Source organism: Tasmannia lanceolata, unplaced genomic scaffold (genome assembly GCF_043159265.1).
Source record: "Tasmannia lanceolata isolate RefF3 unplaced genomic scaffold, GAP_Taslan_0.1 ptg000013l, whole genome shotgun sequence".
Classification (NCBI taxonomy): domain Eukaryota; kingdom Viridiplantae; phylum Streptophyta; class Magnoliopsida; order Canellales; family Winteraceae; genus Tasmannia; species Tasmannia lanceolata.
Genome location: NW_027518690.1, coordinates 23,297,590 through 23,322,672, shown reverse-complemented (window position 1 = coordinate 23,322,672; position 25,083 = coordinate 23,297,590). Strand labels below are relative to the sequence as shown.

General features: G+C 39.4%; 1 protein-coding gene and 1 long non-coding RNA gene across 16 annotated transcripts in view; one reads left to right on the top strand and one right to left on the bottom strand.

Moving 5' to 3' along the window:
• The window catches only part of LOC143889961 (Adenine nucleotide alpha hydrolases-like superfamily protein), a 60,279-nt gene extending 53,105 nt beyond the window's left edge, over positions 1-7,174 (bottom strand). For 2 of the 15 annotated variants that reach the window (XM_077394384.1, XM_077394394.1), the window contains exons 1-4: positions 6,857-7,168; positions 6,616-6,681; positions 2,466-2,581; positions 307-653 (exon numbers count right to left, since the gene is read on the bottom strand). In XM_077394384.1, coding sequence (XP_077250499.1) covers positions 307-614 — 308 coding nt within the window. In that variant the 5' untranslated portion in view covers positions 615-653; positions 2,466-2,581; positions 6,616-6,681; positions 6,857-7,168. Of the gene's footprint in view, positions 1-306; positions 654-2,465; positions 2,582-2,802; positions 3,043-6,615; positions 6,682-6,856 lie in introns of all 15 variants that reach the window. The other 13 variants (XM_077394391.1, XM_077394392.1, XM_077394385.1 and 10 more) reach the window with 13 other exon arrangements.
• Positions 7,175-14,954: 7,780 nt separating this feature from the next.
• Positions 14,955-18,595, top strand: LOC143891367 (uncharacterized). The gene is made up of 2 exons (XR_013255294.1): positions 14,955-15,062; positions 18,250-18,595. It is a non-coding gene; the product is annotated as an uncharacterized LOC143891367 (long non-coding RNA).
• The last annotated feature ends 6,488 nt before the right edge of the window (positions 18,596-25,083 follow it).

The window sequence follows — 25,083 nt, the reverse complement described above, 5'->3', positions numbered from 1 at the left end:
AGGCAAGCTTCCACTTCAACCAACTTGCTCTTATTCTATAGTTAACATCCTCTTCAATCTCTCCTTCCTTATGTAGAATTGAACCAAAATGCGAATATATGATTTCTGAGTAATGGAGAAAATATGGGCCCCAAGAATAGCATTCATACTAGACAAGCTGCAATTAATTGAATACAAAAACAATAATTGATATACATATCACAACATAAAATAAACAAAAAAATATTCAAATGGGTATTATTCTGTATAAAAAGGAGTGGAAATCAATTCAAATACATATATTGATGTAATTAGAGAGAGTGAAACCTAGAGGAAGGACCACCAGAGAAGGCAACGAGGACTTTATCGGAGAAGGAGATCATGGAATGAGAGGTGACCGCGAGCTTGAATTTTCCAAAGAGATAGGAACGGAAGCATGAAAGGCATAGGCTCTCCTGGGAGGTAGAGGCTACAGCTTCCTCAACCTTGCACTTAGGGCACAGCACGATTCCCTCAGACGTGGTGTTGGCAGTGGCTCTTCTACCTTTGTCCTGCTGCTCCTCCTTGTTTCCTTCCTTGCCGCAATTAGACTGGCATGTTTCCGCACTACAAGCCATGGAACTCATCGATTCCATTCTGTTTTCTCACTCCAAACAAACTAAAAGTCTAAAACCCTGTGATAAGGTAAAATAAGCAGGAAAAGCAGTAAATAGCTACAGCTAAGCATGTGAGATAGCAATAAGAAAACTATAAAGAGCTATGACTAAACATGTGAGATAGTAATAAGAAAACAATAAAGAACTATAAGAGCAACAGCTAAACATGGTGAAGCTACAGCTAAACAGGTCTATGATAAACAAGTAGAAACTATAACTAAAACATGTGAATAGCAAATCACAAACAATCCAATCAAAAAAAGAAGGCACACTAACATGATCCTTTGCAAGGGACGATGCCGAATAACAGACTCAAATCCCAAAATACTAGTAACAAACCCTAAAACTCTAAGCGTTTTCGCCCGAATCTTAGACGGCCTTACATCCATCCAAGCCGCCTACGTTTCCCCGCCTCTACAGGAATCAAGGCCACGTAGTTCTTGCACGCATATTCTAAACTATAATGCCTAACACATCTAGGACCGCTATCCTAGACTCGATCAACTAGACTCGACTAGTTCTTAAAGTTTCTTGAGTGATTATTTTAGGTTAAAGTGGATTATAACTTTTAGGACTCCCTATATGCCTTAACTAAATGCAAGTTAGCCTTAAACTAATGCAAGTGGTTCCTATATCCTACGTGCAACAAGGCTGTGTGTCCTAAGGAAAACAATAGGATCACTAACGCATCATATTCTACTCATCAGTCAGCGATGTAGATCGCCAACTGACCGGACAGAGGCGAGGACAGACTCCTAACTAGGACAAACTCATAACTCTAACGCAAACACATAACACTCAAAACACTCAACATATCTAGGACAAACTCCTAACTCTAAAGGAAGATCTTTTCGAAAACAATGTTTATAGAAATTTTATTTACAAAGTTTGACTGGACTTGGGATAAAGGTCCCAAGCTGCCTACGTACCTCGTGGGAGAAGATCAAGCCAATGTAGTTCGGAAACAAACTTTCCTAATACGCTCCTAAAATCTTTTGGGCTAGTGGGACACCCGTGCAATGCACGGGGCGACAAAATAATAAATGAAGAATAAACCCATTATGGAGAACGAAATCTATGGCCACTAAGAATGCGATTGCTTTTGGGTGGGATAAATCTCAGCCGTGCGGAGGGTTCTGAAAAAATATAACTCAAGATATTTTATCTCAAATGGCCCAAAATCATGAAGCTTCAAGACATTACTGAAGAAAAATCATTGTGTATTAAAGATTTACAAAATTGATGAATATCTAAAAATATGTTGTAAATGATATTTTAATCTGATTATAGTCATATTCCTATAAACTGTGACATATGAGTATAAACGGCCATAGCAAATCCAACTTCTCAGCCCAAATTTGGGATTCACAAAATTGATGAATATCTAAAAAATACGCTATAAATGACATTTTAATCTGATTGTAGTCATATTCCTATAAACTGTGACATATTAGTATAAACTACCACAGCAAATCCAACTTCTCAGCCCAAATTTGGTAAGATGTCCATAAAGTACCAAAATCAAAACCCTAGAATCCTCAAGCAAGAATTGAACTGAATAACCCTCCAATAAATCTCTTGAGCTGAACTACATTTAATGGAGAGTCATCTTGAAAATGTTGTACCAAATATGTATTCATAACAGTTTGCACATATTTCAACTGTATTCCTAAAAAATCCACAACTATCAAAAACACTTAAACTTACAATGTAATTGTATCGACAACAGATACACACATTTCAACTGTATTCTTAACAAAGCCCCAACTATCAAACACCCTTGATTAGGGCAAAAGAACAACATTCAAACATATTCTTGACCACACTCACCAGTAACTGTACCACTGCATTTTCTAATTCAGTCTAACACCAAACAGGTTCCAAATCCATTCGGTAGTAACAGGGCTTTAGCTCTTCATAGCAGTTCCAAAGCAACCCAACATTTGCTAAATGAAAATAAATAAAGGAAAAATATATAATCAGTTTAAAAATCATACATCCAAAAATAAATACCCAATCCAAGGGAGAGGAATTCATAAAGTGCAATCTGTATCCGAAATTCAGCAGGGGAAAAAATACCCAAAACTAATGAATAAAAAGCTCTTACATATAGAAATTTAAAAGGCTACTAACTAAAGGAAATAACAGTCTCAAAGAAGGTGGGCACATTTTTAAAAGAATTGGCCCGAAAAGATTAAGTTCTCAGAAGCATGAAATTTTTTTTGGTATGGCACCAATGTTTTTGCATCAAGCTATGGTTCATGGATGCAATATATCTTTAACTGTAACCAATGCAGCAGTTTCTCTATCCTCGGTCATTGTCTTTTCGTGATTGGATTTATCGCTTGCGGAGTTAAAAATATCATCTTCAATACGGGCATTTCAACTTCATTTTCCACACTTGAACCTATAAGAAGTCGAAATTTGATTAGATTTATATATGAGAATAAATAAATAGGAAGCTGTAGGTTATCTCGTATTGGATATAATTGTATATTCATGCAACTTTATTATCATATGGACTGCAGAGTAATCTAATAGGATTCATTAATCAATGGGCCAGGTTTCATATACTTCACTTGACACCACTTACCCTGATGTCATCAAGAGAAACAATCGGGTGAAACAGTCTTTGATAAGTAATAGTTTGTTTGGGATTGTTTCTGGTTAAAAGCCTGATGTCATCAAGAGAGAGAAACGAGTGCTATAGCAGAAACCCTAACCCATATTTCCCATTTTCTGATTGTCTTCCTCAAGACTCCGGCCACAATCCGGCTGATCTCCAGCCAACTCCAGCCAAGTTTTCTTCCTCAAATTAGCTTAATCTCTTTGCTAGATAGCTCTAATCATGGATTTCAAGCTTGTGAAACCCTAGATCTTGTCTTGGAAACCTTAACCCTAGCTCGATCCCTCTTCATTTTCTCCGACCGAAACTCCGGCCATGCTCCAGCAAGGTCCGGCAAAGTTTTCACCCACTCAACCACTACAGACCTCTTCTTATCGTCATTTATTCTTAGCAGATCTTGCTGTTTATTTTTAATTAGAAACCCTGAGTCTGTTCAACCTCTTAAAACCCTATATCAGAGTTCAAAGTCTCAGATTTGTGATCCCTAAACTCAAGCTATAGATCTTAAAGCCCTAGGATTTTAGAAAATTGCTGGAATTTGATAAGATTTGAAGGATCGGTGTCCCTTGTTAGCATCACAAGCTTCAAATATACATAACTGAGACTTTTAGAGGCATTTAAGTTGAGAATTTGTTCAAAATTTTGGAAATACATCCAGCAATCTTGAAGGAAGAGTAAAGGAAGGTAATCAGAGAAATTTTCAGATCTCAGGTATGTTTATTTTTCGCAAATTCAATTATTTTCCCCCAAAGCACGATTATCTTTAAATATCTATGATTATGCTGATTGTTGTCATGATTTCGATGTTAACATGCTTGGATTGGATTGTCTCTATATTGCTCTTCATAATTCAAGCTAATATGTTCAGACTTTAAGCTTTATGATTAAAATCTGCAAGTTATGTGTGAATCTGGAGCAGATCTGTGGACTGAGGTTTCTTAAAATTCCTTGTTCATAAGTTGAATTAGTGCAGGCTCATATTCTTAGCATAAAATGGAGTTGTGGAGTATTGGTAACAGAGAGAGAAATGATCTTTTATTGTTAGAATCAATGTCATCATAGACTTGTGAGCATACATGTTCTTTTATATTTTGAGTCAAAATAATGAGGATTAAAAAATTTCTTTTTTGCATCTAATAATATAGTTGTTTTGTATTTGTGTGGGAACTGATATAGAACTTGTTTTTTTTAAAGTATATGGAAATGAAAATTCTTATTGATATCATTTCGCATGAAGGCTACTTTGTGTGAGAACAAACAGGTAGCAGATACCATTAGTTCTCAAGATAAGACACATGTTACCCTGTTCTAGCATCTTTAACTGCTTGCTCTGTCATGTGCTTGATCATTGGCTGGTATTAATTGAAAGATTTCTTTTAGGAGAATGAAATTTATTTGTCATAAAGTTGATTGTGATAAAGATTTACTGATGTGAGGAATTATAATCATTCATTCGCATGTCAGGTTTTGACTTCATTTTTTTAGTCGATGCATGAGAAGCAATTGATGCATATGCGTTGGGATTAGGAGTATCTTATACAAATGGAAGTGATATTTGATTCAAAGTTTGCTGGCATAAGTACTGGTTATATGTTATGCCCAGCTCATGTCTTTCCTTACACTATTAGCATTATAGGTATAGTAGCTGCACCAGTTATGTTCTTCTCTACATTATTAGTAGTACAGGTTGGGCAGTTGCACCAATTCATGTTCTAATTTGCATCATCAGTTGTGTAGTTCAGTTCTACGCATAGTTGTTAGCACTACCAGTAGAGTAAGTTCACATGTTCAGTTTATTACCTGATGTTCAGTTCATCATGAGATTGTTCTGTCCATAGCATAAGTTCACATGTTCAGTTCATTATCTGATTGTTATGTCCATAGTGTAGGCTCTCATGTTCAGTCCTTTATGTGATTATTCTGCCTATAGCATAACCTCTGTTCGTTCAATTATTGATCTATGTTCTGGTTTTTTTTAGGACCTGTTACTTTCCCTTGTGAAATCTATGATAGTATAGGTCCTCTTTTCACCTAATAGTGATATAATTATATGAATAAGAAGACAAAAGTGTTAAAATAAATATTTAGACACAACAGTAGGAGCATACACTTGAAGTGATGTTACTGTCCTAAGGTGGCTTAGAGGGCTGGTATTCACACTACCTTATTATGATAATGGTATTGCTATATTGTGTTGCACTCATCAGATTGTAATGATAAATGTGTGTTTCCTTTTAGCCTTATGACTGTTAGTGTATGAAACCTCTTCTAAATCTTTGAATTAGTTGTTGATTGCATGAAATGGAATGAACATAGAGCAGTGAGGCCTATGTTTTTCCTTTTCAAAAAACATAGAGCAGTGAGGCCTGAATCTAGTCTACAGACAAGTGTTTTATTTTACATGCCCAAAAATATGGTCAGTGCTCAACATGAAGAAATGAATGAGCAATCTCGTGAAGGCGAGAACGATGAAACCGTACATGACAAGGATCATATGAAAACAGTTTGTGTGTCTCAGTGCAGGGTAAGTCAGTTCATTAATATTGTCATGTGTTCCCCTGAGCCAGGACTCCTAGAAGATTTGAGTCCATCATTCTTGTTGTTGATAGGTTCTTTTAGGGCTACAACTCGGGTCGGGCGGGTCGGGTTTTGAAGAACCCAACCCTACCCGAGAAATATCCCGGGTTGGGTCGGGTTTTTTTTCGAAAAACCCACGATTCCCAAACCCGGCCCTACCCATGATAAATCTAGGGTCGGGTCGGGTCGGGTTTTTTCACGTTGACGCGGTTTTTTAAGGAAAACTCTTGTTTGGCAAAGCAACTCAACTCATAGAAGTGGAAATTACACTCACATTACAATTGAATCAAACAATGTTGTAATCAAACAATGTTGTATTTACAATCAAACAATGCAGAATTTTAAACAACCCACCAACGAAGAGCTACAACCTTTCAATTCAGAATCCATTTGATAATAAGATAATGAAGAGCTAGAACTTTTAGATCCAATCTAATTTAGACAATCTAAAAGAAGTTCTCACCCAGAAAAGCAAGTCTAAAAACCCAGATTACTCAGAAAGAACATCTACCATATGCTATATTATTACACAAATGCATACATATGTGTTACTTTGAACGAATGCAGATTACCTAAGTTGATAAGAGAAGCACAGTTTAAAATCTACACACACACAACAGCAAGCACACATGGATGATTACAATTGCAGTCTTTATAGACAAAACAACAAACACCTAGCAGTCACTGTTCATATGCCAAATCGACTCAAAACGCAAGAACGGAAAAGGAGTAAGCCACTAAGCCAGGAGAGAATATAGATAATATAGATTTGGGTACCTGCATGGCTACACTACTTCGATGATCTCTTCGAGTAAAAGAAAAATCGTTTCTCCAGGATTGCTTCTAAATGACCAAAGAGAAAATGAAAATTGACATTTCAGGGGAGGGGTAAAAATGTAAAATCATCTCAAAACCAAAAAAAAAAAAAATGGAAGAAAAGAAAAGAAAAACCCTAGAAGGAAAAGAAAAACAAACCTAAACAAAATAAAAACACTAAAAAAGAGAAGTAGAGAACTACCCTAGAGAACTCCTTGTAGAAGGAAATGGTGATCTTCACAAAGACACTAACGGTTGGATTTATAGAGGAGGAGATTTATAAAGGAAGAAGAAATCAGAGAAGGCTCTTGCAAGCCAAAAATCCACAGCCACCATCATCTCCACCGCCAGTGATCAACAAACCCTAATCGATTGTTCGGCCGTGGGTTTCAACTCCTCTCTCCTTCTCTGTAATGGTTTTTTACTCTTTTCTCTCTTCTTGAAACCCTAGGGCTAAAGGGGGGAATGAAGACAAGAGGGAAAGAGGCGTGTGCGTGACTTCGAGCAACTCGGGTCGTTTATTACTTTATTTCTATTTTTTAACACTCGAAGTTTTAACTTTAAAGGGAAAAAAATACTACGCTAACTTAAGCAACTCGGGTCGGGTCGGGTTGGGTCCCTTCAAACCTAGCTCTAATCCTAACCATCCATCCTCTTTTTGATGACTTTGGATCACTTCCCTACGTAGAAAAATCTATGACTCTAGACATGTGCGATGGTCACAGCACGATCACCTTTCATGCTTCCTTTCACGGCTCTCCTAGGAGGTAGAGGCTAGGCTCTCCTGGGAGGTAGAGGCTACGGTTCCTCAACCTTGCACTTTGGGCACAGCACGATTCCCTCAGACGTGGTGTTGGCGGTTGATGGGGTATGAAAAACAGCAGCTAATTAGCTGTCGACACGTGGCCCCAGGATGGCCCACCACGAGCTCAACGTCAGTCCAGGGGCAGTCTGGTAATTACCTAAGGGTAGGTAAAACTAAACCCGTAAAAGGTCGACACCTGTCATGGGGTAGGTAATCCAACCACCCCAGGTTTCCCTCTATAAAAGGCCTTTCAGGGCTCATATCGAAGGTAATAACTTCTGGACTATCACTCTTAAAACAAACTAGCTCTGCACTCCTGCTCGTACTGACTTGAGTGTCGAAGGGCTGTGGACCCGGATCCGAGAGAGGCGGGGGGACGTGCCCCCACGCGAGTCTCATGATCATCCACGTGAAGGAGAGCCCCACCAAGGAACTCTCGAAACAGTGCCCCTCACAGCATGAGCGGCGATGTGAAGTGAGATACCTCTCGATTCGGGGACTAGCCCGGATTCGAGACGCACCTTAAACAAAGAAAGAGTCGCCATCCAAGGAAGTAGGCCCTGGATCCCATGCTGTGCTCTGTCGCAACAGATAATCAGAGATATAAAAGGTTCGTGCCTGATGACGAATGGGGAAGGGGTTAGGCGCCCCCAATTCGCCCAAGTGCAAGCACCTGGTCTCTTATACCATTTATTGTTAACTTTGAAGAGTTTTGGGCGAAAATGGTTGGAGTGGAGGTGGTGGAGATGTGAGGGGTTTGGAGGTGGTGGTGGTGGGGATATGAAAGGAGAAGTTGAAGGCGGCTTGCCGGCGGGAAGGTGGTAGTCGGCGGCTCCTTCTCCCTTTCTCTGTTTTTTTCTTTTTGGAAAATGAATGAGCTCCCCCCTATGCCCTAATTCGAATGCCATATATAAAGGGGAATGAAAATTTATTCATTTTCCCCCATCCCCATGGACACCCCCATGGTTTGATTTATGGCCGCTCTTTTTCCGCTGGGACAACCCCTTCAAGTGTTATTCACTCCCCCTTTTACATTGGCCAAATTACAATAATAGCACAAACTTGGCTCGCCCTATTCGCCATTTCTTATCCGATTCCTGCGAGATTTTGCAGGGGCACTCTTAGGAATATTAACAACCTCTCAGGGAATTTGTATCCATAAATGTACACAATAAGTTGGTACAATTCGGGCTCTCTCCTCGCTTGGACCCACTTTCTCAAAATTTTATTCAACTTCACGAGTTTTATTCAACTTTGGGGATTTTAGGGCCTTGTCAAAATGGGGTGTCTACAGATGCCCCTCTTTGGCAGAGTACGCTTGTCGCACGAAAGCCAAAGCCGAACAGACAACACATTTTGACTGGCGGAAGGTTTCAAACGGAAGGGATGCAAAGGGGGCGACGAGATGGATCGACGAGACAGATTCTCATCGAGAAGGAATGATAAGATGAATTGACGAGACAGATTCTCAAAATGAAAACTGAGATGGACTCTCAAGGGATAGTGAGACAGACTCTCACAAATTGCAGAATCGAATGATTAGACAGCCTCTAATTAAGCCACTCAGGGATTTGGAGATTATAAAGGGGAATGATTAGACAATTATCATGATCATTCCTAAATTAGGATCTGAGAAGACAGCATCTTGACAGATCAACAAAGCGGAATGATTAGACAGTTATCATGATCATTCCTAAATTAGGATCTGAGAAGACAGCATCTTGACAGATCGACAAAGCGGAATGATTAGACAGCATCATGATCATTCCTAAATTAGGATATGAGAAGACAGCATCTTGACAGACCAACAAAGCGGAATGATTAGACAATTATCATGACCAAACCTAAATTAGGATCTGAGAAGACAGCATCTTGACGATCGACAAAGCAGAATGATTAGACAGTTATCATGATCAAACCTAAATTAGGATCTGAGAAGACAGCATCTTGACAGATCAACAAAGCGGAATGATTAGAAAATCATTATGATCAAACCTAAATTGGGATCTGAGAAGACAGCATCTTGACAGATCAACAAAGAGGAATGATTAGACAATTATCATGATCAAACCTAAATTGGGATCTGAGAAGACAGCATCTTGACAGATCAACAAAGCGGAATGATTAGACAATTATCATGATCAAACCTAAATTAGGATCTGAGAAGACAGCATCTTGACAGATCAACAAAGCGGAATGATTAGACAATCATCATGATCAAACCTAAATTAGGATCTGAGAAGACAGCATCTTGACAGATCGACAAAGCGGAATGATTAGACAGTTATCATGATCAAACCTAAATTAGGATCTGAGAAGACAGCATCTTGACAGATCAACAAAGTGGAATGATTAGACAATTATCATGATCATTCCTAATTTGAAAGTTTTTTTCTTTTTCTTTTCAACAGCTTTGAAAGATTTTTTTTTTTGAAAGTTTTTCTTTTTCTTTTGAACAGCTTTGAAAGATTTGGTTTTTGTTCTTTTCTGTCTTTTCAACAGTCTTGAAAGATTTTTGTTTCTTTTCAACAGCTTTGAAAGATTTGCTTTTTTGAAAGTTTTTCTTTTTCTTTTCAACAGCTTTGAAAGATTTGCTTTTTCTTTTCTTTTTTTCATTTGGCTTTTCAGATTTGAAGCTCAGAGCGACCAAGGATGGCCTCCTGGTGCTCTAGGCATAATACTTTTGAAGTTGATCAAGGTTTGAGATGCTAGTTTTTTTTTTTTTTTTACAACAAATTGCAATGATAAGACAGTTGCTCATCACACAACCACTTAAGTTTGTGAGACAGTCTCTCACTAAACAAATCAATAACACGAAACTCAAGAAGGAACAGTTTTGATTCAAGAAACTGAGATTTTGATCGATTCCATTACAGGATTGATTATCTCTTGCCGAGAACTTTAGGAGTGCGCGATCTCTACTGAGAACCAGACACTAGCAACTTGCTGAGGTTTTGAGTATTGACCATTTTTTCAGAGAGAACTGAATTCTGCTGGAGATTGAAGGTTGTGGGAGCAAATTCTAGATTCCGCTGGGGAAACTGATTTTCTTGGAGAATTGACTCTTCTGAAGAGCGGACTCAACTGAGAAGTTTAGAGGTTTGGCTTGAGATGTGCTCGTACCCTTCTTATCTTAACTTGCTGGAGACATTATTACTGATTGCCTTTGTGTGCTTGACATCTTTTATGATGCAAGTCATAAAAGATGCCCCTAGTATATTGTGTTTCCATGACCAGAGTTTTAAGGAGGTGGAACAATGATGGTTGAAGAAAAAATGCTTCGTTTCATGAAGGCTTGAGGTTGCACATTTTTTTTTTGTATGGAGAGAGTAGGACAATCACCACGATGGCTAAGTCTGAGAATCCCTTCTTTCGCATTGCTCACTTTTGGAGGCTTAAGGTCTCTGGTAGGTTTGAACAAGATGTCTCTCGCCCCTTCTGATACCTAAACTAGGATTTACTCTGAATTTTCTTCGCATTTTGGAGGACACACTCCCATTCTTCCAGCACCCGACAGTTTGGACTTTGCAAGGAAAGAGAACACAAATATTAAGGAGGAACAAATTTCCAAGGACTCAATCAAAGAAGATTCTTATTGTTCGAAGGACTCGACTCACTTTCGACTCATTCTTGGATCTGATGTGTCATTTTTTAAGGGTATGGCTTAGCCACTCTTAGAGTATTTCGAAGACCGTGTCAAGAGGCACTACTCTCCTCTTTCGGTGTTTATGTCATGGTTATTATCCTTTCGGATTGCTCGGTTTCAATGCCCCTAGTTTAGAGAAATGTTAAAGTAAGTTTGCTGGCACTACTTGGACTCTGAGATTTTACCTTGGTTGAAGACTGTTTCTCCATCTCAATGATTCGCTTTTTGTTGGAAGTCATTGCCATTGACCAGATTGCCTTTTCAGGTTTTCAATCTGACGGACCGCTTGCCCTAACTTTTGCCTGGTTCGCCCTTTCGGGTTTTCAATCCAGCGGGCTTAATACCCTAATTTTTGCCTAAGCGGACTTTTCAGTTGTTCACTTAGCGGGTGAATCACCCTAAATTTTGCCTAGACCGCCCTCTCGGGTTTTCAGCCTAGCGGGTCTTCAGACTCCATCGTTTTTTATTTTTTTGACTTTGAACCTCTGCTTGTTCACCAGAAGGACATTCTAGGCAGGCTTGGGTTCAAAAGGGTTGGATATTTCTTTTGGATTTCAAAGTTGCGACCGAACCTGGATTGGCCAGGTTTCCTATGTACTCCAAAAATGGAGGATCAGGTCTGCGTAGTTCGCTGGGGTTTGGAACAGGATGATTTGGCTTTAAGCTCAAAGGTTGAAAGGGAATAATTTGACTTTTATTCCAAGGGTTGACCGAACCTGAATTGATCAAGTTGCCTACGTACCCTGTAGAAAGGGATCAGGTCAGACGTAGTTCGGAATGAAATGCCCCTGGTTTGCGGGTGTTTGAAAAAAAATGTTTAATTTTGTTGAGGCTCGAAGGTGTTTGTAAAAGGATTTTTCAAACTTAGGATTTTTGGTGTTTAAGGCTCAGGCGTCCAAGGATGGCCTTCTGATGTTTTTGCATACAAGCTTCTTGAATGGCTAAGGTTCAATGGCTTTGAACTTTTTCTCTTTTTTTTTTGAGGAGTCTGGCGGCATTTTCTGGCAAGATGAAGACTTCATCTGCACTGTGCAAGCTAGACTGATTGAATTCCCACCTTTTCTTTGGGATCTCGCACTGATATTCGGGATTCTACGACTCTGGGTCTTCTCTGAATGCTAAAGATGATTTTGAAATTTTCAATCTATTTATCGACTCCGCTTCCTGCGATTCTAACGTTCTTGAGGAGTTGACGTGGGGTATGTTCCCTTCTCCTTTCTTCTCTGGATTCTATCTTCTTTTTTCTCTTTGTTCATTTTTGTTTCACTTGAAATGCGGGAATGCCCTTACTCTTTGATTATTTTGACTTAAAATTACATCGGAATGTATTGCCCAAGTATTCTTTTTGGGGTTCATGTTCTATGCTCATGACTTTGTTGTCCGAAAGTCTTCTCTCGATTTTTCATTAGCTTCACTCGATGTCTAGTATTCTTCGTTTGAAATTTTTGCTTTTTTCGACCTGATGTCTGAAGCTGAGGGTGACTCACGTTGAACAGTGCCAAGGCACGCTTCGGTTTATCCTCATAGGACCAAGCAACACTTCCTTGAACCCTCTAAATAGGTTTATCAATTCTTTGCGCTCTTCGGGAGATTTTGCCAATCCTTATTTCCCGAGTTTCGGATTTGGATACCACTATCCACGGTATCGATTTCATCTCCAAGTGGCTTTGCTCGACACTCTTCCTCTCATTTGATCATCTTTCAAATCTCAAGGAGAATTTCATCGGCATCCTCGTCCGAGGAGGGTGTCTTAATTTGTTTATTAACATTAGATCCAAGAGTGAACATATACAAGAATATTGACAACACTGGAATCAAATGTTCATTGCATTGAATGTTTGAAGTACATCAATAATTTTTGACGCGCCACGATGGGCTCTCCATCAAATTCAACAAAAGACTGGACATTGGCTCATAATGAGAGAGACCAATAAACACAACATACTTAGAATTGATATTGACATGGTTAGACTTACCAACTTTGACAGGAAGGTTGGTATACACACTTCAAAACAAATTTCAAAGATGAGACACTTCATCGGAGGCAACGGATTTGCGCTGAAAGTTCAAGGACAACGTGCCTTCCTTAATGACGATAATGATTGGAGAGATCGACCATAGACTTAGAATCTCAGAAGGGACAATCCTATAATGTACTATCAACTTGGCTCAAACTGATCCATTGGCATTGGTGGGATTTTCTCTGGCTTGGTGATATCTCCTGAATTTCAAGCTCTGACATCTTTCATTTTCCCTTTGCAATCAATCTACTTCCCGGCCCCAGGGTGGTACAGGTAAAGGTGGTAAGATATATGAAGGGTTAAATGGGTGAAATGGTTCCCGTGGTGGGTGTAGGAGGTGCAACACGGTTAGGTGTAGGGTTCTTGGAAGCACTTGAGTTCAAGAATAATGAGGGGATCCCTGTCTATCGGGTCATGGATATCATCATCATCTCTCTCATTTCTGTCAAGATGAGATTTTCAGTATACTCAGCCAACTGGGCAATGTGAGAGGAAATAGGTACAACGGACTGGCTAGACCAAGTGAGTTTAGAAATAAAAGCTCTTTTGGGGTTGATGGTAGACGAGTGACTAAGACTCCTGTCATGGACACCATAAACACTAGGCTCAATGAGAATTAATCGCATGACAATGTAATGTGCAAGTTGAAACAAAAGGTAGCACAAACACATCCTTCTCTTGGATAAAATCTGACAACATAACAGTTGTACATGAAGATGTGGTACGGCAAGTACATGATTTGTCAACAAGCCTAAAAGGATGATGACCACACTCAAGGTATTTGGAGAAAATTCGGCAGCATAACGGCAATACCAGGAGACATGGTAAGGTAAGCACATGGTTTGTCAACGAACCCAAAAGGATAATGATTACGCTTAAGGGTTTTGAGAAAAAATCGGCAGCATGACGACTATACTAGGAGAGTCTCAGCAACTAAACATGAAGAGTATGCCGTCATGGTCAAGATAACGCAGGGCTCTCAGCAAGAACACACACCCCGGTAATGATAATGGCAAGATAGACTCATAATCGACATGCAGAGTACATCTGATCAGGATCAATCAAATGATCAAGCTCATGGAAGATAGATCATGGCTAAAAGAGCCAAGCATCTGATGATAATCCACAAAATGTATAGAGAGGAATAATTGATTAGATTATGAAGGAAAACTTAACTAGGAAGTAAACCCTAATCTAATAACAAATATGTATACATATAAATATATATATATATATATATATATATATATATATATATATATATATATACACATATACACATATATCCTAACCAGGGGCACCATCCCTAGTCTAACCTAGCGGAGTCAAGGATGTCTTGACTCAAAAATGTCTGTGAGTGTATGTAGACACCCCATTTTGTTTTGTTTTAATCAACAAATAAATTAGTGTGTTAAATCCATGTGAGAACCCCCTCTATCATTGATTTATATGTTTTAGGTCATTAATATCTTGATCTGACTTTACGGATCATCAATCGGGACAAAATAAGCTAGGGTCACTTCATAGCCCGGACCCTGATTCCATTCCGAGACCCGATTTCCGTAAATCGTTAGATCAATGGCAGATCATGACCTGGGTCTAACCATCCAAAACCACCTAACCTCTCCTCTCATCCTAACCATTCAAACCTCACCTAACCTCACCTAACCTCTCCTCCCATCATAACCATCCAAACCTCACCTAACCTCACCTAACCTCACCTAACATCACCTAACCTCACCTAACCTTACCTAACCTCACCTAACCTCACCTAACCTCCTATCCCATTCTCCTATAAATACCCTCTCATCTCACCAAAGAAAAGAAGGAAAAAAAAGAAAAGAGGAGAGAACCCCTCTCTTAGAAAATTCAAGCCCTCTCTCTAGACCAAATCCCTCTTCTCCATAAGTTTGCATGGAATATCGTCTACAAAAAGGTATGTCTTTTGGAATTTTATTTTCTTTTCTATATTTGTAGGATTGAGTGTTGTTTTGCGTATATTTTGGTTGATGTCATGTTTAATTTTGTACTAGTTTGGCCTTGGTCATGTTCTCACTTATGCTAAATATAATTAATGTGTTAGGGTCATTAGAACCTATTTGCAATGGGATGTTGAAATCATTGGCTTGTTAGGGAATTTAGATTTCTTTTGGGAAAACAATTCATTAAAAATTTTGAACATTTACAAGAAAGAAAACTTGAATTTTACATGAATTATCAAAACCCATTTAATTTGGCTTACAAAACCTCCATCTTTCAATTGATAACAACAGCCCCCACTCCAATTTGATAACAACAGCCCCCACTCAATCTCAAGAACCCAATATCCATACCCCACCTTGCCAAGTAGATAAAAACAACCCCTTTTTCAAACATCCCATTTGAATCTAATCTCAGGCCCATTCAAGCCATTTTTCATATTCACCGTCTTTTAATCACTAAAAAAATAAGAACTATCAAAAGAAAACATGGGGGTGCCAATATCATTCCCGTCATAGTGCTAGCTGTTAGACTTTAAACAGATTTTTCGACCTCTAAACAACAGAATCGTGGGAAATGGTTAACTACAAAGTCGTAGATATTTTCGTGCCGTTTCCAACGAGTATTCGTGCTAGATCAGACAGCGAGCGGTTAAAAAGTTAAGTCCAAAATGGTTGCGGCACACCTTTAGGCATTTCCAGTTTAATGTTGCTGTCCTTTTGTTTGCAACACAAATTCGAACCTCTAAATCACAGATTTACAAACAATGGAGAACTACAAAGTTGTAGCCCTATAAAAGATCTTTCCAACGCATGTTTGTACGTTGAATTTGGCCAAGCGGTTAAAGAGTTACGACAGTTTTAGTGGGCTGCATTTGTCAGATCTTTTAATGGTCAATGGTTTGTCGAATTTGTGCAATTGTCAAAACTTGGTTGTGTTAACGTCATTTTCCAAACCAAAATCGAAAGACATTAATCTAAAGTACATCCAACCTAAAATTAACAAAACTAAAATTCACCCATTTAAAATCCACTGATAAAAATCCGTTAAAAGCCATTAACCAAAAGACCACTAAAAATTTCAAATGAAACTAAAACCTTCTAAATAAACAACTTTAAAAGCTACCAAACACACTAAATACCTTCAGATAATAAAAGCTTCAAGAAAACTCTAAAAGTTTCCACAAACCCAAAAGAATTCGAGATTCCCAAGAGCCGGTGGATTCAAAATTCCTTTAGGAACCCTTAGAGCCCAATTTAGGAACACTGGTGTCGTGTCGTGTCGTGTCCTAAGTTTTAGGGAGTCTTAGGTTTTAGGGAGTCCTAGAGTCAGGAGTCCAGCCTCATCACGGACGTTTGCTATGTATAGCAACCGTGCCATAGGTCTAGTTACACTAGTCACCCAATCTTTCCCTAGGACAAGCCTAGTAAACTAGGATGTAGGCAAACCTGCATTAGTCTAAGGGACCATTTGCATTTAGATGAGAATCATATAGCATCTTAGATGAAATCTTAAGATAATAAAATCCTCAACTTGAATTAAATAACTTCTCCTAAAACTGTTGAAACAGTCAATCCCGTCTAGGTCGGTGTCCTAGTTGAGTTAGGCATAAGTAGCTTAGCTTAGGTGCACCGAACTACGTCGACTCTGATCCCAGTAAGGCTTGGGTACGTAGGCAGCTTGGATGTCTGATGGCATACCACCCGCGAGTCGGCACCACAAACAAATTGTGGTGTTTTGTATATTAATTTTCTCGTAAATACTTAATCAAATCACTTAGGACTTTCCATGAAATTAGAATTCTAGGAGAACTTTCACTTAGATTGAATCCAGACAAATTAATAAATCAAGATACACATTTAGGATTCTCATTGAAATTAGATCATAGGATGCATGTCACTTAGTTCGCACATTAACATAGAGTTGAATGAGCCATTTAAAATAAATTTAAAAGAGTTAGCTTTTGGAATCGAAGACCGATTATCGGGCAGGAATGGTGCATGTGGCGGATAACTCCCCATACCTTCCATTCTCGTAACCAGGTAGCGAGTCTAGATTTCTGGTTAATTACGGGTCCTAGATCCCACATCTAGGTGGCGACTCTGTCAGTCTCTTTCGTGTGGAATTCGGATTGCCTTAGTGATCCCAAGTTCACAGGAAAGATTAATTCAAATCAACATTAAAATACACACGCCAATCGCGTGGGTACGAGAGACCAAGAGAGAGAGCGCGGCGGCTCGCGCCCCACCCCTCTCGCGGGATCGGGTCCCACAGTTTGGCGACTCTGCTGGGGATCACCTAACTTCATTAAAATTCCAAAAGATAATTCATTTGAATTTAATTTTAAATGGCTCATAAAAACTCTATACTTGTTAGATTAGTTTGTCTTGTTTTATTTTCTCATCACATTTTACTCAAACTTAATTTAACAAAACCTGAAGGCATCATAGATTGCGCAAACATATTGCACACACTTACATCACTTGCATCTAAACTCTTGCATCTCACGTGCACACACGTCCTATTTTAGGAACCCGGAGTGTTATCTAGCATGGTTGACTGGGATTTCATCACCTGGTGCCTCTGTGCTAGAGAAGCATTCCACCCTTAGCCTAGTACCTTTATGGTACGTAAACGGATCTCTTGTTCACGTACTGATACGCCGGACACTGGTACAGTATATCGAACATGGATTCGCGCTAAGGGAACTCTTGGCCTTACCCCTAGATTAACCCACACATGCATGTAGTATACGAACACATGTGCATCACGTGTGTGAGCCTAGTTTAGGATATCCTACCTATTTGTGTCTAGATTAGGCCGTAGTCCATCTTCCAATGGCTACGATCGGTCCTTAGATACACGAACAAAGTCATGAGTCGAGATCCTCTCTCCACTCCGCTAGACTAGGATTAGGGTTGATTCCCTCAGGTAACACTGTTAAAATGTGTGAAGATTAAAAACTTTCCCTTTGGGGTTAGGATATAAATCCCATCATTTTCAAAGATCTCATAGGATTAGTCATTCATGATCTATCCGTTGAAAGCAATCTTATGCTATCTCATCTAATCTCTTGATCGTGCGTCTTTCATTCTTCTGTCATACAATTCGATCGTATCTTCATGCCATCCCCTAACTGGCAGGAGCAGAATCTCACAATCTTTCGATTATGCAATCTCATGATCTGATCATGCCTGGTCCAGATGATCCAATCTTACTTGTACCCTTAGTCCTTTCTTACTCTAAGGGCAACCTTTTTCAAGAATATTTTGCTAAGTCCTTCAGAGTTCACTATCATAATCCTTGAACTAGGGGCATTCCCCTATGCGAATCAGTCATCATGGTCAGTACAATTGTTGAGTCCGGTCTTACATTTCAAGGTCAATGCCTAGTCCAGGCAAATCATCTCTCTTTTTTATTTAGAGTTGTGAATCCTGAGCATGTTCAGGATAGGTCGTGTCCAATAATTCACTTGTGTTTGTTTCTTAAGTGTGCTTCTGATCTTAAAATAAGACTCCCTCCTCAAATGAGGACAAAATTGACGAAACTCCACTTGAGTCACAGCAATTACTTGAACAAGAGGAGGAGCGCCAATCCCAGCTTTTCAAAAATGAAATTGAAGTGGTAAACGCTGGCACTGAAACTTTGATTCAGTAAATGCCGATTGAAAATACATTACCCTCTGAAGAGTGTGAAGAATTGATAAAATTATTTTAAGAATAAGATGATTGTCTAGAAAAGCTACAACCGATACCAGGGGCAAGACATAGTTGGAAAGCTCAAAGAAAATGAAGAAAGTGAGAAGATATATGCTATACAAGGGGCATAGAGTGGAAACAACTTTCATATTTCTAATTAATGACCTTGGTTCTCAAATTCATAACATAAAGCCAACAAATTCAAGATAAGAAGTTCAAGAGCCAGCATTGAAAAGTGATCATCAGAACGAATCCATAGATGGAGGATGTCAAAGAACAAGTTTCGCTCTATGAAAGTCGAAAGCACACTTTAGAATCTTGGAAGAAGAAGATCCATTATCTCTTACCTGGAAATGCCGTCAAACTCCGTAAAAAAAAAAAAACAAAACAAAACAAAAAAGAAAAAAATAATCACTACCAGACGGACTCTAGTAACCCAGATCGATTCCCAATCTGAACATCGAAAGGCCTCCTTTGGCCGATTAAATCCCAAAATCAGAACCCAATGTCAAAAGAATACCGGTTTGCAAACCCTTCGAGCCTGAATAAAATTTTCTTGAAAACCCATCAAACCAGGGGCATTTCCCCGAACTACGCGAGACCTGATCCCTATACTGGGGTACGTAGGCAACTCGGTTGAACCGAGTTCGGTCGATTCAAAAAGGAAAAGAAATTCAATCCTTTCAAAAAAAAAGAGAGGGACAAGTTCCAAAAGAAGAGAAGTTAATTGTTCCAGAAAGAAAAGAAAAAAGGAAAAAAAAATCAAACAATTTATCTTCAAACTAGGGGCATTCGCCCTGAACTACACACGACCTGATTCCTACCTTGGGATATGTAGGCGACATGTTCACAGGTTCGGTCGAAATCTTTGTTGAGCCTTAAGCCATTCTTTGAAAAGCCCTATCCTACCTATAAAAATCCTTCTGGTGTTCAGAACTAATGAGCTAGGTCCTGAGATACAATAAAAAAATGAAATGATGATGAATAAGAAAAATAACGGAGTTTGAAGATCTGCTAGACTGAAAACCTGAAAGGGCGGTCTAGGCAAAATTTAAGATCATTCCCCTGCTAAGTTGAAAACCCGAAAGGGCGGCTTAGGCAAAAGCTAAGGGGATAGCCTGCTGGATCGAAAACCTAGAAAGGTGGTTCAGGCAAAAGTTAAGGCTAGCGCGGTCCGCCAAGTTAAAAACCCTGAAGAGGTGACTTGGTCACGGTAAGAGAATCAGTATAAGAAGGCAACAGCCGGTATCAAGACTGAAGATCAACTGAAGTTCAAGCAAATTCAAGTGATATCCTCAAAACTGGGGGCATTGAAGCTAAGCAATCTTAGGGGTCGTAATTAAATTCTTGAGGCATTACTGTTTCGAGGAAGAAGTCCAGTGTTTACGATTTCAAAAAAAAAAAAAAAAAAATTCCTTGAAATGATAGATTTACCAAATAAAACGTTAACTAAGTCAGAAGCATCACTGTGTTTGTCAGTATAGTCAGTCAATCTTTGTTATTCTAAGTTCACTCCTTCAGGGCTGCTCAATCCTTTGAGTAGTGCCTTTCATCTAAGTTTTCTCTTTAGAAAGAGTCAATCGTCGTTCCTATGTCCAAATGATGTAACTGTCTTGGTGAAGGAGGCCCGGCCTAGGCAGCTCCCTGCAATTATACCTGAAAGGGTTCAAGAATCTAGTCAAACAGCTACATTTCAAAGAAGATCAACTCAGAAGAGTTCAGAAGTAGAAACATCAGAAAGCCCAGCTTCCGTAAAAAGATCATACCTCAGGAAGGCACCTTAAGCTTGGAAGAGCCCCAGATGCAATGGTGGTTGAGCCAATTTCTCAGAAAGATGAACCATTAAAATTCGGAATCTCCTTCCAGTTTGTTAAACACTATCCTGGTCAAGAAATGTTTATCTAAACACCTGTCAAGAGGCAAATCCCACTTTTCCATGATTATATCCAAGAGAGCCATTGTTCTAAATTACCAATCTCAAATGTCTTGTTCAAGGTTTCAGTTATCAAAATCCCCAGAAGACAAGACCAACAGTCTCATTGAGAAAAATCTTGTTGAAGTTTCATAAAAGTGTTCCTAATCCATTCTTGTTACTAATGGTTCTTCGTTCATAAGGTTGGTCGTCTCATCATTCGTCAAAGTCTTGGTTTCCAATATCTTTACTGGGCACGATCTATAATGTCCCCGATTTCATTGAGTTCAAAAAAAAAAAAAAAAACAAAAAAAAAAAAAAAAAAATCCAAAATTCATCAAATCCATTTCTACGTCAAATTCAAATTCATGAAAACCTCTAAATTCTTCGAGCCCGTTTGTGAACGGTGCCTCTTTTCTCGAATCCATTTGTGAATGGTATCGTCCTCCTTGAACCCGTTTGTGAACGGTGCCTCATTTCTCGAGTCCATTTGTGAATGGTCTTGTCTTCTCCTTGAGCCCGTTTGTGAACGGTGCCTCTTTTCTCGAGTCCATTTGTGAATGGTCTCGTCTTCTCCTTGAGCCCGTTTGTGAACGGTGCCTCATTTTTTTGAGTCCATTTGTGAATGGTCTCGTCTTCTCCTTGAACCCGTTTGTGAACGGTGTCTCATTCTCTGAGTCCATTTGTGAATGGTCTCATCTTCTCCTTGAGCCCGTTTGTGAACGGTGCCTCATTTCTCGAGTCCATTTGTGAATGGTCTCGTCTTCTCCTTGAACCCGTTTGTGAACAGGTTTCTCATTCTCTGAGTCCATTTGTGAATGCTCTAATGTCCTCTTTGAGCCCGTTTGTGAACGGTGCCTCTGTTCTCGAGGCCATTTGTGAATGGTCTCATCTTCTCCTTGAGCCCGTTTGCGGACGGTACCTCATTTTCCAAAAATAAAAAAATTTATCAAATCCAAATCCTTAATTAAAAAAAAAAATAAAAAAAATCCAATCCTACGTCAAATTCAAGTTCATAAAAAATCTCTAAATTCTTCGAGCCTGTTTGTGAACGGGGCCTCATTTCTCAAGTCCATTTGTGAATGGTCTCGTCTTCTCCTTGAACCCGTTTGTGAACGGTGTCTCATTCTCTGAGTCCATTTGTGAATGGTCTCATCTTCTCCTTGAGCCCGTTTGTGAACGGTGCCTCATTTTCTGAGTCCATTTGTGAATGGTCTCGTGTCCTCTTTGAGCCCGTTTGTGAACGGTGCCTCATTTCTCGAGTCCATTTGTGAATGGTCTTGTCTTCTCCTTGAGCCCGTTTGTGAACGGTGCCTCATTTCTCGAATCCATTTGTGAATGGTCTCGTGTCCTCTTTGAGCCCGTTTGTGAACGGTGCCTCATTTCTCGAGTCCATTTGTGAATGGTCTTGTCTTCTCCTTGAGCCCGTTTGTGAACGGTGCCTCATTTCTCGAATCCATTTGTGAATGGTCTTGTCTTCTCCTTGAGCCCGTTTGTGAACGGTGCCTCATTTCTCGAATCCATTTGTGAATGGTCTCGTCTTCTCCTTGAGCCCGTTTGTGAACGGTGCCTCATTTCTCGAGTCCATTTGTGAATGGTCTCGTCTTCTCCTTGAGCCTGTTTGTGAATGGTGCCTCATTTCTCGAGTCCATTTGTGAATGGTCTTGTCTTATCCTTGAGCCCGTTTGTGAATGGTGCCTCTTTTCTCGAATCCATTTGTGAATGGTATCGTCCTCCTTGAGCCCGTTTGTGAACGGTGCCTCATTTCTCGAGTCCATTTGTGAATGGTCTTGTCTTCTCCTTGAGCCCGTTTGTGAACGGTGCCTCTTTTCTCGAATCCATTTGTGAATGGTATCGTCCTCCTTGAGCCCGTTTGTGAACGGTGCCTCATTTCTCGAGTCCATTTGTGAATGGTCTTGTCTTCTCCTTGAGCCCGTTTGTGAACGGTGCCTCTTTTCTCGAGTCCATTTGTGAATGGTTTTCTATCCTCCTTGAGGCCGTTTGTGAACGGTGCCTCATTATCCAAGTCCATTTGGGAATGCTTCTTATCCTCGTTGAACCCGCTTGTGAGCGGCGTCTCATCTCCTTCTAAAAACTGTTTGAGAGCGATCTTTGTCCTTTCCCTTCAGAATCCATTCGAAAATGATATCTCATTCTCTAATTGCCCGTTTGTGAACGGCGCCGCATCGAGTTTTTATTATTATTCAAGTTCTAGGGTTTCATCTAAGGTTTTGCATTATGTTAAGGTGCGTTGTGTCTAGAGAGTCCTTTGTCGATTAAAGCTACGCAAAATGGTTCTGTCATTTTTAACTTTGGTATTCAATGACTACGTCATCTCTACCAAAGAGGGGCATCTGTAGACACCCCATTTTGTTTTGTTTTAATCAACAAATAAATTAGTGTGTTAAATCCATGTGAGAACCCCCTCTATCATTGATTTATATGTTTTAGGTCATTAATATCTTGATCTGACTTTACGGATCATCAATCGGGACAAAATAAGCTAGGGTCACTTCATAGCCCGGACCCTGATTCCATTCCGAGACCCGATTTCCGTAAATCGTTAGATCAATGGCAGATCATGACCTGGGTCTAACCATCCAAAACCACCTAACCTCTCCTCTCATCCTAACCATTCAAACCTCACCTAACCTCACCTAACCTCTCCTCCCATCATAACCATCCAAACCTCACCTAACCTCACCTAACCTCACCTAACATCACCTAACCTCACCTAACCTTACCTAACCTCACCTAACCTCACCTAACCTCCTATCCCATTCTCCTATAAATACCCTCTCATCTCACCAAAGAAAAGAAGGAAAAAAAAGAAAAGAGGAGAGAACCCCTCTCTTAGAAAATTCAAGCCCTCTCTCTAGACCAAATCCCTCTTCTCCATAAGTTTGCATGGAATATCGTCTACAAAAAGGTATGTCTTTTGGAATTTTATTTTCTTTTCTATATTTGTAGGATTGAGTGTTGTTTTGCGTATATTTTGGTTGATGTCATGTTTAATTTTGTACTAGTTTGGCCTTGGTCATGTTCTCACTTATGCTAAATATAATTAATGTGTTAGGGTCATTAGAACCTATTTGCAATGGGATGTTGAAATCATTGGCTTGTTAGGGAATTTAGATTTCTTTTGGGAAAACAATTCATTAAAAATTTTGAACATTTACAAGAAAGAAAACTTGAATTTTACATGAATTATCAAAACCCATTTAATTTGGCTTACAAAACCTCCATCTTTCAATTGATAACAACAGCCCCCACTCCAATTTGATAACAACAGCCCCCACTCAATCTCAAGAACCCAATATCCATACCCCACCTTGCCAAGTAGATAAAAACAACCCCTTTTTCAAACATCCCATTTGAATCTAATCTCAGGCCCATTCAAGCCATTTTTCATATTCACCGTCTTTTAATCACTAAAAAAATAAGAACTATCAAAAGAAAACATGGGGGTGCCAATATCATTCCCGTCATAGTGCTAGCTGTTAGACTTTAAACAGATTTTTCGACCTCTAAACAACAGAATCGTGGGAAATGGTTAACTACAAAGTCGTAGATATTTTCGTGCCGTTTCCAACGAGTATTCGTGCTAGATCAGACAGCGAGCGGTTAAAAAGTTAAGTCCAAAATGGTTGCGGCACACCTTTAGGCATTTCCAGTTTAATGTTGCTGTCCTTTTGTTTGCAACACAAATTCGAACCTCTAAATCACAGATTTACAAACAATGGAGAACTACAAAGTTGTAGCCCTATAAAAGATCTTTCCAACGCATGTTTGTACGTTGAATTTGGCCAAGCGGTTAAAGAGTTACGACAGTTTTAGTGGGCTGCATTTGTCAGATCTTTTAATGGTCAATGGTTTGTCGAATTTGTGCAATTGTCAAAACTTGGTTGTGTTAACGTCATTTTCCAAACCAAAATCGAAAGACATTAATCTAAAGTACATCCAACCTAAAATTAACAAAACTAAAATTCACCCATTTAAAATCCACTGATAAAAATCCGTTAAAAGCCATTAACCAAAAGACCACTAAAAATTTCAAATGAAACTAAAACCTTCTAAATAAACAACTTTAAAAGCTACCAAACACACTAAATACCTTCAGATAATAAAAGCTTCAAGAAAACTCTAAAAGTTTCCACAAACCCAAAAGAATTCGAGATTCCCAAGAGCCGGTGGATTCAAAATTCCTTTAGGAACCCTTAGAGCCCAATTTAGGAACACTGGTGTCGTGTCGTGTCGTGTCCTAAGTTTTAGGGAGTCTTAGGTTTTAGGGAGTCCTAGAGTCAGGAGTCCAGCCTCATCACGGACGTTTGCTATGTATAGCAACCGTGCCATAGGTCTAGTTACAC